General features: G+C 40.7%; 1 protein-coding gene across 1 annotated transcript in view; it reads left to right on the top strand.

Moving 5' to 3' along the window:
* lrp5 (low density lipoprotein receptor-related protein 5) overlaps positions 1 to 14,250 on the top strand; it is a 210,757-nt gene that overhangs the window by 168,751 nt on the left and 27,756 nt on the right. The window contains exons 9-15 of the mRNA XM_038808188.1: positions 1,139 to 1,428; positions 4,761 to 4,987; positions 6,874 to 7,058; positions 8,358 to 8,681; positions 10,406 to 10,608; positions 12,950 to 13,161; positions 13,841 to 14,031. Of these exons, the coding sequence (XP_038664116.1) occupies positions 1,139 to 1,428; positions 4,761 to 4,987; positions 6,874 to 7,058; positions 8,358 to 8,681; positions 10,406 to 10,608; positions 12,950 to 13,161; positions 13,841 to 14,031 (1,632 nt within the window). The remainder of the gene's footprint in view (positions 1 to 1,138; positions 1,429 to 4,760; positions 4,988 to 6,873; positions 7,059 to 8,357; positions 8,682 to 10,405; positions 10,609 to 12,949; positions 13,162 to 13,840; positions 14,032 to 14,250) is intronic.

Here is a 14,250-nt window from a genome sequence, read left to right as displayed (position 1 = left end):
TTGGGTGGAAGTCAGCTTCTCTACCCTGTGTCTCGGCGTGGCACGGGGACTTGCTGGAGTTCTTAGCCCTGGCGACGGTGAAATTTGCCTTGGGGTGGGGTGGGAGTGGGAGGCGAGTAACGAGTTCCATAAAAGTTGTTTATTCTGCATTTTGGCAAGCTGTTTACCATTGACTGCTGAAGGAGGGGTGAGGGATATAATGTGTTGGGTGGGTTTGTTATTGTTGTAAAATGTAAAAAGTTTAAAATTTGGAATAAAAATGCTTTTTTAAAAGAAATCTTGGAAGATGTGCATCCACCCTAATTATTACTTGACGTTGTAAAAAGAACTATTAGTCAGGGTTCCCTTCTGCCTTTATGACCCATTTTCCAACCTTTATTTGGAACTTTATTCTTTCATGGGATGTGGTCATCGCTGTCGAGGCCTGCATTTGTTGTCCACCCCTAATTGCCTTTGACTGAGAGGCTTGCCACACCATTTCACAAGCTATTTAAGAGTCAACCACATGTCTGTTGGCCTGGAGGCCCATGTAAGCCAGACCAGGTAAAGATGACAGATTTTGTTCCATAAAGGACATTAGTGAATCAGGTGGGTTTGTATGACAAATCAAAGGTAGTTTCATGGTCATCATTACTGAGACTAGTTTTCAATTCTAGATTTTCTTAATTTAATTTAAATTCCACCAGCTGCCGTTGTGGGAATTGAACCCTTGTTCTCAGAGCATTAGCCTGGGCCTTCAGATTACCAGTGGCATTGCCACTACAACACCATACCCTCAGTGTGTACAATAGGTGAGGATAAAATCAGATCACACTATGCTGCCTTGAAAGGTAAATATCCTAACAACAATTAATGTCTGGGTTCACTCATGAAAAATCACTTAGGTAAGTGGAATACTACAATATGAATCACTTATTTAGGAGAGTAGGAAAAAACAAATTGTTTGCTTTTGCCTAAATTATTTCCTGTGTAGTGTCCAATCTGAAGAGGTCTGCTTCTCCTGGTGTGACTGCTCACAGGCACTATGCCCAGTACCACAGGACAGCAATATTTAGTCACATGCTGCTACGCCATCAATATTTGTTTTACGATATTGTCCGCTCTTTAAAATATGGTACTTTTGCATTTGTTGTTTCAGGCACAAACCCTTGTTCGAAGAATAATGGTGGCTGCAGTCACCTATGTTTGTATGTGCCTCAGGGTCCGCAGTGTGCCTGTCCAATGGGCCTGGAATTAATAAGGGACATGAAAACCTGCATTGTACCTGAAGCCTTCCTGCTGTTCTCCAGTAGAGCAGATATCCGCAGGATTTCCTTGGAGACCAACAACAATGATGTGGCAATTCCATTAACAGGGGTGAAGGAAGCATCTGCTCTCGACTTTGACGTTTCTGATAATAGAATTTATTGGACAGACATCAGTTTAAAGGTACTGAACAGTAATCAGTTCTAAAAATAGGTAGTAATTAGATTTTTATATGCTGAAGATGCACTGCAGGAACTCGCCAAGGCTCCGTCAACAGCACCTTCCAAGCCCACAGCTACCACATCTAGAGAACAAGGGCAGCAGACACACGAGAACACCACCACCTGGAGGTTCTCCTCCAAGCCACTCACCATCCTGACTTGGAAATATATTGCTATTCCTTCACTGTCGCTGGGCCAGATTCCTGGAACTCCCTCCCTAACAGCACTATGGGTGTACCTACATCACATGCAGCAGTTCAAGACGGCAGCTTGTCATCTTTCTTGAGGGGAAATTGGGGATGGACAATAAATGCTGGCCTTGCCAGCGACGCTCACATCCCATGAATGAAATTTTAAAAAATCAATAATAATCTTTATTGTCACAAGTAGGCTTACATTAACACGGCAATTAAATTATTGTGAAAAGCCCCCAGTCGCCTCACTCTGGCGCCTGTTCGGGTACACAAGGAGAATTCAGAATGTCCAAATTACCTAACAGCACATCTTTCGGGACTTGTGGGAGGAAACCGGAGTACCCGGAGGAAACCCACGCATACATGGTGGGGGGGGGGGGGGGGGGGGGGGGGGGAGGGAGAATGTGCAGCCTCCGCCGAGACAGTGACCCCCAAACCGAGAATCGAACCTGGGACCCTGGCGCTGTTTAAATCTAAGTGGAATTAGACAGTGCGGCTTATGCAGATATAACACTACACAGACTTCATAGCTGAATCATCTGCTTCTGTGTTGCTTCATTCAATTATTTTATTAGAAACACGAGTAGAAGTGTGGATTTTGCAAGTCTTTTATTCATTTGAGGTGATCCTTAATATGTAGTCTGTGTCTGCTTCTGTGTGTAATATATGGATAAGTTAAACGACCTGTTAACTTTTCTTAAAATAATGTATTTAATGCTGATTTATAATTTTAAAACTGGGTATCTTAGTGGGAGGATATACCGTATGTCCTGAATTTTTGAGATAAATTATTTTAGGCAACAATTTAAGGGTTGACTATTACATGATGATTATTTTCAAGACATTGAACTGCAACTCCAGTGAAATTCGACAATTGTTTATTCCTGTCTGGCGCAAAAGTAAAATGGGAAAGGTGGCTATACCATGGCTTACAAGGGAAATTGGAGATAGTATCAGACCCAAGGAAGAGGCATATAAATTGGCCAGAAAAACAACTGACCTGAGGATTGGGAGCACTTTAGAATTCAGGAAAGGAGGGCCAAAGGATCGAGTAAGGGGAAAATAGAGTGCAAGAGTACGCATCTGGGGAACATAAAAATTGACTTTAAAAGTTTCTATAGGTATGTGATGAGAAAAAGATTGGTGAAGCCAAATGTGGTCCTTTACAGTCAGAAACAGGGGAATTTATAATGGGGAACAAAGAAATGGCTGACCAACTAACTGCGTACTTTTGTTCTATCTTCACAAACGAGGACACAAAATAACATACCAGAAATGTTGGAAACACAGGGTTTAGTGAGTGGGAGAAACTGAAGGAAATCTGTATTGGTCAAGAAATGGCGTTAGGAAATTGATGGAATTGCAGGCCGATAAATCTCCAGGGCTTGATCATCTACATCCCACTTAAGGAAGTGGCCCTAGAAATAGTAGATGCACTGGTGGTCATCTTTCAAGATTCTACAGATTCTGGAATAGTCCCGACAGATTGGGGGGTAGCTAATGTAACCATTATCAAAGATTTTATAGCAGAGCTTGGAAAACTGGTAGAATCAGATAGAGCTGGCATGGATATACGAAAAGGAAATCATGCTTGACAAATGTACTGGAATTCTTCAAGGATGTAACGAGTTGATAAGGGGGAGCCAGTGGATGTGGTTTATTTGGAATTTCAGAAGGCTTTCAACAAAGATTTAGCTTGCAAAATTACAGTGCATGGGATTAGGGGGGGGGGGGGGGGGTAGTGTTTTGAGATGGATAGAAAACTGGTTGGCAGACAGGAAATAAAGTGTAGGAATAAAGGGTCTTTTTCCAAATGGCAGGAAACAATGAATGAGGCACCACAGGGATTGGTGCCAGGAACCCAGTTATTCATAATGTATATCAATGATTTAGATGAGGGAACTAAATGCAATATCTCCAGATTTGCAGATGATGCATATTTGGGTGGGAGGGTGAACTATCAGGGGGTGAGATGCTTCGGTGTGATTAGGACAGATGCATGGCAGATGCAGTATAATGTGGATAAATGTGAAGTTATCCACTTTGGTAGCAAAGATAGGAAGGCTAGATTGTTATCTGAATGACTACAAATTAAGAGAGATTTCCAAGATGGTGCCAGAGCACGGCGACTATCTGCAAGCTATCTCCCCCTATCCCTTTTCTTTTATTTACTATCAGCGTTCTGACGTACCAAAACTATTTTCCTCATCTTATATAATTACAAACAATGTTCTTCTATGTTTCACTGTAACCAATCACTGTTTGTCGATGTACCATTTGTCAATGTTCTCTGTTGATTATTCTTTTGTCTACTATGTACGTACTGTGTACATTCCCTCGGCCGCAGAAAAATACTTTTCACTGTACTTTGGTACATGTGACAATAAATCACATTTATTCCAATGTGCAATGGAACCTGGGTATCCTTGCACACCAGTCACTGAAGGTAAACATGCAGGTGCAGCAGACGATACAGAAGGCAAATGGTATGTTGCCCTTCATAGCGAGAGGATTTGAGTACAGGAGCAGGATATGTCTTTCTTTAATTATACGGGGCCTTGGTGAGACCACACCTGGAATATTGTGTGCAGTTTTGGTCTCGTCATCCGAGGAAGGATGTTCTAGCTTTAGAGGGAGTGCGGTGAAGGTTTACCAGACTGATTCCTGGGATGATGGGACTGATTTATAAAGAGAGATTGAATTGGTTAGGATTATACTCACAGGAATTTGGATAAATGAGGGGGGAATCTCATAAAAACATACAATTCTGACAGGGCTAGACAGGGTAGATGCAGGAAGGATGTTCCCGATGGTGGGGATGAGCAGGAAATTTCCTTTCCCGTGTTTGACCTGATGCCACGAAGACGCCATAGGGTCCAGAGTCACTTTATTCATGAGATTTTTCTGTTCAGAAGAACCATTAGGTTGATTCTTTTTTTCTTTTCTATCTAATAAATGCAAAGATTTGAAACTTACTGATGTGACTGAGCTTAATAATTAGCTGCTTGTAGATTTTATATTCGGATTAAATTGTAATGAACTCCGCTTGTTGACAGATGCGAGATACTACATCATTATATGTAATTTTCTCTTCCCATAGACCATCAGTCGTGCTTTCATGAATGGAAGCTCTGTTGAGCACGTAATCGAGTTTGGTCTTGACTATCCAGAAGGAATGGCAGTTGACTGGTTGTCAAAAAACCTCTACTGGGCAGACACGGGCACAAATCGAATTGAAGTGGCACGGCTGGATGGGCAATATCGGCAGGTTTTGGTTTGGAAAGAATTGGACAATCCACGTGCTTTGGCTCTTGATCCTTCCGATGGGTAAGGGAAGAGCAAGTATAGTAAATATCTCGCGTTCTAAATATTGCAAAAGTATCCTCACAAATATGGAGTATGCTTGAAGATAAACCGTATCCCTGGGATTACAGAGTGACATTGCAGGAGTCATAACATTCAAATTGGTCTCTTGTGTTATAATGTATCAACTTGCAGTCACTAACTTGTGTTTTTGTACTCCTTCTTGTTAAAACAACTCGTTGATTCTTAATCATGTAAGATACATGTTATCAAGTACCAGTGAAGATTGCAATGATGAAAATGTGGAAAGTAAAACATTAGTAAGGGGTTTTGTTAAGTACACTTAGATAAAAGAATATTGACGTGCAATTAAGTTGTTTACGTAGAGGTGTATTGCCCCTAATAATTGGCTATCTTATGTCACAGGGAAAGCTAACATAAAAACTTAAGTACTGGGTTCAGTTGGCACCTGCCGCTTGTATCAGCTGTAAATTGTAGAATGGCTGGACATTACATTTTGAAATTAGCTGTAGTGTGCTAGGGATATCAGCTGATACAGCTCCTGCCTGGCTGAACCTCCAGCATACCAAAAGGTAATCTTGAATCTCCCAAGGCAGTTACTTACAGCAGACGTCAATTGTTTCAGCCAAGTCTGCATGAGTGAATGTGTTAAACAGTAAATTTACCATTCACCTCCGTGGTCTTAGTTTGGAATTCAAGATTCTACCTGTTGTAAATGGCTATTTATTATATCCAAGCCTGATGGAAGTGTAGTCAATTGTACTTTCTAACCATCTTCCTAAGATACAGTTGTGTCAGGAGGACAACCACATTGGTAACATCAAAGACCTTTTGGCCCACAGTGTTTGTATATTCTAGAAATACGAATCTGTTCAAAATTTAGGCCCTTGAAGGATGTACTTGAACAGTTATTGAATCCTGATCAAGTGCTTTTGAAAATATTCTGTGAAATGATTTGGGTATTTCACTACTTCCTGGGTGCAAGAAGTGCAGAACATGTGACAATCTGTCAGTAAATTACCATTCTCTCAAGGTGCTGATTGAACTCAGTGATGCCACCCCTGATCAAGTCCGAGGCAAGGTTCAAGCCTCATGACCGAGATTTGAGTACATAATTTAGACTTGTACCTCAATATGGGAGAGTACTTCATTATCTTGAGCCATTCTTCAGGTGAAGTGTTGAGGCAAGTCACTGTCCCTTCTCTTGTGTAAAAGTTAAAATTCCCAGTGTACTTTTTGAAGAAGAACAAGGGATTTCTCCCAATGTGCTGGCAAACATCCCTCACCCAAAATTTAATAAACAGATCTATCTGGTCATTTATCTCTTCATGGTTTTGGGACTTTTATGTGCACAAACAGCAGACATCTTTCCCTGCGTTATAATAGTAAAACATGTTGGGCCTTTCGGAGGTAGTGCAAGTTTGTTTTCTCTTTAGCAATGCCAAATGGGAGTGGGAACAGTCACATTGCTTTAGCAGAAGGTGCTCTTTGGAGAATGGATTTGAAGCAGCCTAGTGGTTCATACTTGATGTTTATACGGATGTTCATTGTCTCCATCAGTTACTCACAGCATTAATTATTTTAAACACAAAATAAACTTCCACTTCTGAATATTAATTTTCTATGTTTTAAACTTGTAAAATTGTTTTTTTTTGTACATGAACTGCCATTATCAGACTTATTTTGTGAAATCTATGGAACAAAATGGTTTCTCGAGGTTCTTTGATGTATGAACACGAAACCTGGTGAATTTTTAAACTATGAAAATGTATAGTGTCCGAGCCATTGATTTTGTTCATAGGATTAGGCTGTTATGATAATGCAGGATCTTTTGTTCAGTGACTTGCTGCCCCCTGCCAAGTGTTTTGATAACTGTTTCCCTAAACTAGGTACATGTATTGGACTGAATGGGGTGGTAAACCAAGAATTGTCCGTGCCCACATGGATGGTACAAACAGTGCTGCGCTGGTAGACAGAGTGGGGCGTGCCAATGGACTTACTATTGACTATGTGGAGAAAAGACTCTACTGGACTGACCTGGACACGTCAATGATTGAATCTTCAAATATGCTAGGTAGGAGGAAATTCCAAACTTGGCTTTGAAGTAACTTGTGAGTAAGGGCTTTGATCTGTCACAATTATTTATTACTTAAATATGGAGCATACAGTCTTCTAAAAGGTTCTGTGTGGAATTTGGCTAAAGATCAACTTTTCTAATATGCTTTTCTGAACTGTTTCTGAAATTTGGTACGGATAGGTTGTACGTTTAATTCAAAGCATATTTACATATATTGTCTATTGGGGCATTGTCACTTTAAATTTGATATTCTCTGAGAGTATATGTAGGAGTTTATACCACCTCCAAAAAAAGTGCATCTGAACTTGGGGCCATGAGCTGCTGTTGTAGCTTTTCTGTGAGTATGATTATCATTCAAAAGTACTTGATCTCGTGTTTCCTGGGCAATTCCTTGATGAATCTTTTCAACTAAAAAAAACTTCTATATTTTGTTCCAAACACACAATTTGTTCATGTAATGTTTCCAGCATGTTCCTGTGACTATCTTCAGCCCATGTTTTATTTCAGGAGAACTAATGTTATTAATTGAATGCTTGATAATCTTGAATTGATGCAAATCTCAAAATCTCTAGGATTCTAATGATTGGTTGTATGCTATCTTTGGTCACTCTAGTGCATTACTGTTCACAATAATGTGCAAAGGAAACTTTGGCTGCATGATTGCTCACACCAGTGTTACACGGGAAATAGCAGAACTCAAAATTTTGCTTTCCAGCCTCCATCTAAGGTCAATTTCTTTAGATGAAGAAGTGATGTAATGGCCATTTTCAGTGCATTGTACCAGACTTGAATTTCTTGAAAGAACAAATCAACTTAAAACCATGGCTTTTCAGCCAAGTGAAGCCTATGCTAAACCAAGTGGAGAGCTTCTTGAGCTTATCCAAATACATTAATACAAGGGCAAAATGGCAATGCAATTCCATATTGCCCTCTTGGCTTCAATTCTAAAAGGACACATTGGAAGGCAGCGTTACTAATATACTTGGAAATACTACTAATTGTAGTTTTTATTAAAATTTTAGAGTACCCAATTCTTTTTTTCAATTAAGGGGTAATTTAGCGTGGCCAATCCACCTACACTGTACATCCTTTTGGGTTGTGGGGGTGAGACCCATGCAGACACGGGGAGAATGTGCAAACTCCACGCAGACAGTGACCTGGGGCCGGGATCGAACCAAGGTCCTGGTAACCATGAGGCAACAGTGCTAGCTGCTGTGCTGCCTCCATTACTTGTACTTCTTACATATTCAGCTAAGTTGGTTGCCAAATCTAATATTTTGTTGTTCATCAATTAAGGAAAACAGCGTGAAATCATAGCTGATGATCTGCCTCACCCTTTTGGACTAACGCAGTACCGAGATTACATCTACTGGACTGACTGGAATCTTCGCAGTATTGAGCGTGCTGACAAGATGAATGGACAAAACCGTACTCTGATTCAGGGGCATTTGGACTATGTGATGGACATCCTGGTTTTTCATTCTTCACGGCAAGATGGCTGGAATGAATGTGTGCAAACCAATGGTCACTGTTCTCATCTTTGCCTGGCTGTGCCAACTGGGTATAGGTGTGGATGTGCATCGCATTACATTCTTGATGATAACAACAGAACTTGCAGTTGTAAGTGTTTATTTCCATTACTCCAACATTGGTTTAGCTCACTGGGCTAAATCACTGGCTTTTAAAGTAGGCCAGCAGTGCGGTTCGATTCCCGTACCAGCCTCCCCGAACAGGCGCCGGAATGTGGTGACTAGGGGCTTTTCACAGTAACTTCATTGAAGCCTACTCGTGACAATAAGCAATTTTCATTTCATTTCATTACGTATTTTAAAAATCAATTTAGAATCCCAATTATTGTTTTCCAATTAAGGGGCAAGTTAGCGTGGCCAATTGATGGATCTCTGTGTCTAATTTCTATCACCAATCCACCTAACCTGCGCATCTTTGGGTTGGGGGGTGAAACCCATGCAGACGCGGGGCAATTTCATTTTATATAGAGTTTCAGAGCTTCTAAAATTCTTTTTAAGCTATTACAGTCAGTCATCCGTAATAACGCTGGGAATAAAACTTAAGAATAAAAGTGATAAAACGTGGTTCCTACTTTTTAAATTGCAGTAGATATTGCTGAAGCACAATCAAGGCATAATTAGAAAATAAAAGCAAAATTCTGCGGGTAATGGAAATCTAAAATTTTTTGAAGTTCCAATGAAGAGGCATATTGAACTTGAAACATTCAATCTATTTCTTTCTCCAGAAATGCTGCCAGACCTGAGTTTTTCCACCACTTTGTTTTATTTCATAATTCCAAGTTACTAAAAATTAAATACCGTACATTTAGACCAGATGAATGTTATCGGCATTCAGAATGTTAAATGGCTACATTTCTAAAACGGGTATCCGATATTTTGGGCATATCTGTTCAGTTACTCCCCCTGTTGCAGCTGAAATATAACCTCATTCACTCTGAACATTCTATACCACTCAGATGTCAAAGGATTTGATAACAACACGTTTAAAATATTACATCAAAATTTCATACTTAAACTTTGTTTGGATAATTGCAGTAATCATTTCCCACTGTAGCTGGTCTTATTTGCTTATAACTTAATGGCCTGGATTTTACAGTCCATCGCAAATGAATGATACTTGTCCACAGACTTCCTGTGGAACGTGGAATTAGAAATCCAAAACATCATGGTGCCCTCTACATATACAGAAGCTGTGTTTCTTCTGAACCAATTATGTTGAAGATTCCTTAGCCATGTAGAGTCTGAATCAGGAAGTCTTAAATTGGAATATTTAATTCAAAGCCTAAACAGGCATAAAGCAAATAAATATAGGATTAAGAGAGAGAGATAAAAGAGAGAGAAAAAGTAAAAATGGTTTGCATTTTTTAAAAAAAGCTCCCAACAATCAAAATTCAAAGGAACAGTCTCCACACTTGTTAATTAGCAGTGCCATAGCAATTGTTTAGCAATAATCATGACGGATTGCACCATTTAAAAACACTTGCGCTTGACTGGACAAGTACTGACATTTTCTGGTGTTTTGTTAGAATCTATCACAGGTTCAGCACTTACTGAACAGCCCATCCATTTATCTGAATGCTGAGCCTGTTGGAGAAATATTAGTTTAGCAAAGCTTATGGAGGAGCAGGATAACTCAACAGCAACTTTCTGATTTTACCCCAAATTCCAGGCCAACATCTTCAAAGTTTTGCAATAAGATTTCCTTTAATAGTTATAACCCTGTATGCTTGCTGAATAGCAATTAGATCTTTGTAGAAATACCTGGTACTAATAGTTTTTTAATGGTATGTATTTAATATGTTTTTGCTCTTTTAGCACCCATCAACTTCTTGCTGTTTAGTCAGAAGACTGCAATTAGTCGCATGGTGTTGGATGAACACCAAAGTCCAGATATAATATTGCCGGTACATGGTTTGCGTAACGTGAAGGCAGTGGAGTATGATGCTGTTGACAAGTTGATTTACTGGGTGGATGGACGCCAGAATGTCATCAAAAGAGCTAGAGATGATGGCTCTCAGGCAAGTGACAGAAGGAAGCTTTTAGAAACAGTGCTTACACAATGGAATTAGCGTTTATCTTTGATTAAATGAGTTTCAGCCCATCTCTTCTCAGTTTTCTCTCATTTTCTTTACTCATGTTCACACATGAGAATGATGCTACAGATGTAGAGTTTCTTCGGGTGGTAACTTATCCTTGTTGCATTTTTGCAAGTGTGTCAGCTAGCTGAATAGGCTCTATCCTGATTTTGGTTGACTTTCACATTTGCCCACTTTCCATCAGGATTACAAAATTGCAATGAGAAACAGGAGACGAGGCTAATTTTATACCTCTCACCCATTTGGGCCTCTTGCTCTATCCAACTGATACCCGTGATCTCAGCAAAGCATAGCGGTAAAACATGGGGCCCCTCTGGTTTGCATTGCTTAGTATCACGCTGTCTCTTGCACTTACCCACGAAGATTCATTAGGAAAGTCCTGAGTTATCTACCTTTCTAATACATGCATGTATCTAAAGTAAGGAACGTATTGTTTTTGAGCATTCTGTTTTTCAAATTATTTTGCAGCTGGTATTGTACTAAATTAACATACACCAAAATCATTAGCCTAAAATACATTAACCTTGGGTATTCGTCAATAAAGGACCTGCAGTGATGGCATGTCGGAGGAAGGCGCACGTTGGGTGGTTCCTGTTCGAGATTTGATTTTTTTTTTTAGCTTTATGCCCGGTCCCAGGGGCAATTTTTCAACAAATAAGTGAAGGAAGATGTAAGGAAAGAGGGGGATGTCCAAAAACCAAAAGAAAGCCGCCGTGAAGAAGGGGGCGAGTGAAGGTCCTCAGTCGAGCAAAAGGGTCAGCTTGGAAACTGGAAAGATGGCGGAGGCTGGGTCGATGGGTGGGGCCGCCCTGCTCACAGCAGAAAAGATGACCAAAGTGATGGTCGTGAAGTTTGAAAAGCAGTTTGCAAAACACCTGGAGGTGATGAGGAAGATTATAGCAGCCATGGGGCTGCTGGTTCCATGGTGGGCTGATTAAAAAGCTGCTTTGGTTCTGTGGGGCTTTGACCCTGTTATGATGGACAAACTACACACCCACATACATGTCCCATCCGTGCTACCTCATGCTCCCCATGCCAAGCTGTGGCACTTATGTGCCAATTCACCCATAATACATTGGATAGAACCAATGAACCCAATAGTATGTATAAAAAAAGCTTTTAGAAAAAGCCATTCATTGATAACTTCCCATTTTCTTAAAACCATTCTCGTCATACAAATATTGTGGCTACAAGTGGAGGTCAGAGGTTAGGAATCCTGTGGCAAGCAACACACCTGATTACCCAAAGCCTGTCCATCACCTACAAGGCACAAGTCAGGAATATGATGGAACACTTGCCTGGATGAGTGCAGCTCCCAACAACATTCAAGAAGCTCAATAGCATCTAGGCAAAGCAGCCTGCTTGATTTGCACACCTTCCGACAGACATTCACTCCCTCCACCACCGATGCACAGTAGCGGCTGTCTACACCATTAAACAAGATGCACTGCAGGAACTCACCAAGGCTCCTTAGACAACACCTTCCAAACCCACGACCACTACCATCTAGAAGGCCAAGCGCAGCAGATACATGGGACCACCACCACCTGGAGTCACTCACCATCCGGACTTGGAAATATATCACCGTTCCTTCACTGTTGCTGGGTCAAATTCCAGGAGCTCCTTTCCTAACAGAACTGTGGGTGTACCTACACCACATGGACTGCAGTGGTTCAAGAGGCAACTCACCACTACCTCCTAGAAAGCAGTTTGGAATACGCAACAAATGCTGGCCTAGCCAGTGAAGCCCATGTCCTGTAAAGATTTTTTAAAAAGGGGGTAGTTGGGGTATCCGATTTTAGCATTTGGGGGGGGGGGGGGGGGGGGGGGGGGAATATGAGGAGGACCTTTTGCACCTGCCTTTCAAATCGTTCCCTCCTGCAGGCTGTGGTTTACTAAATGTCTTGTACATGATAACTTGGTTTCAGTTGACCTGAAACAGGACTGAAAGCCTTGGGTCATTGATCTGAAATTCTGTTGCAGTCATGACTGGAACATATCTGTCTATCCTACAATTTCAAGCCAAATTGCTTGAGGAAAGGACAACAGAAATGTCTTTCATATGCAGAGATCTTTCTTATATCATTGTGTATGTTTCAATTCAAGGGAAACTAATTCCATTTCAAAACTAGGATAGATTATGTATGTACATTGTTGCTGTAAGGATGCCATGGGACTTACCTGGCTTTAAGCACATTAAAAGGTTTGCCAGCAATTGTTTTTTTTTAATTCTTCCTTTTTATTTTATTGTTTATTTATCTAGGCATTCGTTGTTGTTTCTGGACCAAACCAAAACCAGAATTCCGATATGCAGCCTCATGACTTGAGCCTTGACATCTACAGTCGTACTGTCTACTGGACTTGTGAAACATCCAACACCATCAACGTTAATAGACTCAACGGAAAGCCCATTGGAATAGTGCTTCGCGGAGAACATGACCGACCAAGAGCTATTGTTGTGAATGCAGAAAGAGGGTAACTGAATTTCTCCTTTGTGTTTAGCATTGAAGTGAAGTTGATTGAACAATTAACTCCTCCTGCACCAACACTGTTGACTCCTCCTCTGCTTCTGTGCCATCAGACACCCTGCCCAGCATTCAGTTTTGAACGAGCCGGATGTTTCTCTATGTAAATACTGAGAAGCACAAACTCCTGACTCCACTGAGCTTTGACAAAGGGTCACCTGAACTCAAAACGTTCGCTCTTTTGTCTCCCTACAGATACTGCCAGACTGCTGAGGTTTTCCAGCATTTACTCTTTTGGTTCCTGACTCCACCCCCTTGCCTAACCTCACTCTGATTCTGAACCAGGCTCTTCGCCACGCTGTTCGGCCCGGAACTGGATTTCCAACCTGATGACCTCATTCACAAAGACCATTTCATTTCAACTTTTATAACATCATTTGCATTTACCTTTCTTCAGTTCATTTCCACTGAAATACGTGATTGTTCATTTTGTCACCTCCAGACTCAATTACCCCAATTCTGTCCTAGATGACCTCTAACCAATGCCAGTTAAACTCTTGATTGGTGCAGCTTTGATTTGTCCATTTTTAAAATAAATTTTTAGCAAGTGTAATAAGATGCTGGTTTTATATGTGAGACGATGTCGCCGAGCAGCAAATCTATGTTTTAATCCTCCCTTTGTTCTGCAGGTATATGTACTTCACAAACATGCAGGACAGGTCCCCAAAGATTGAGCGCGCAGCACTTGATGGTACTGAAAGAGAAATACTCTTTTCAACTGGATTGATCCGACCTGTTGATTTGGCAATCGATAACAAATTGGGGAAACTTTTTTGGGTTGATGCAGATTTGAAACGCATAGAAAGTAGTGACTTATCTGGTAAGTTTAAGATCTCCACAATGCTCCTCAAATGTAATTAGCCTGTCTTCCATAAAATGACGGTTCCAATATTCTACTGAAAATGTGAAGTGAAAACTGGTTGCCAACTTTGAGTTTCCACAGCTGTATTTAGGGAAACTTTGAAATCCATCTTTAATAATGTTTCTGCCTGCCTTTGATCTTTCTTGTATAGCTTGGCAGAACTAGTACCTTTTTTTT

Source organism: Scyliorhinus canicula, chromosome 9 (genome assembly GCF_902713615.1).
Source record: "Scyliorhinus canicula chromosome 9, sScyCan1.1, whole genome shotgun sequence".
NCBI classification, from domain to species: Eukaryota; Metazoa; Chordata; class Chondrichthyes; order Carcharhiniformes; family Scyliorhinidae; genus Scyliorhinus; species Scyliorhinus canicula.
This window is presented reverse-complemented; position numbering and strand designations above follow the sequence as displayed.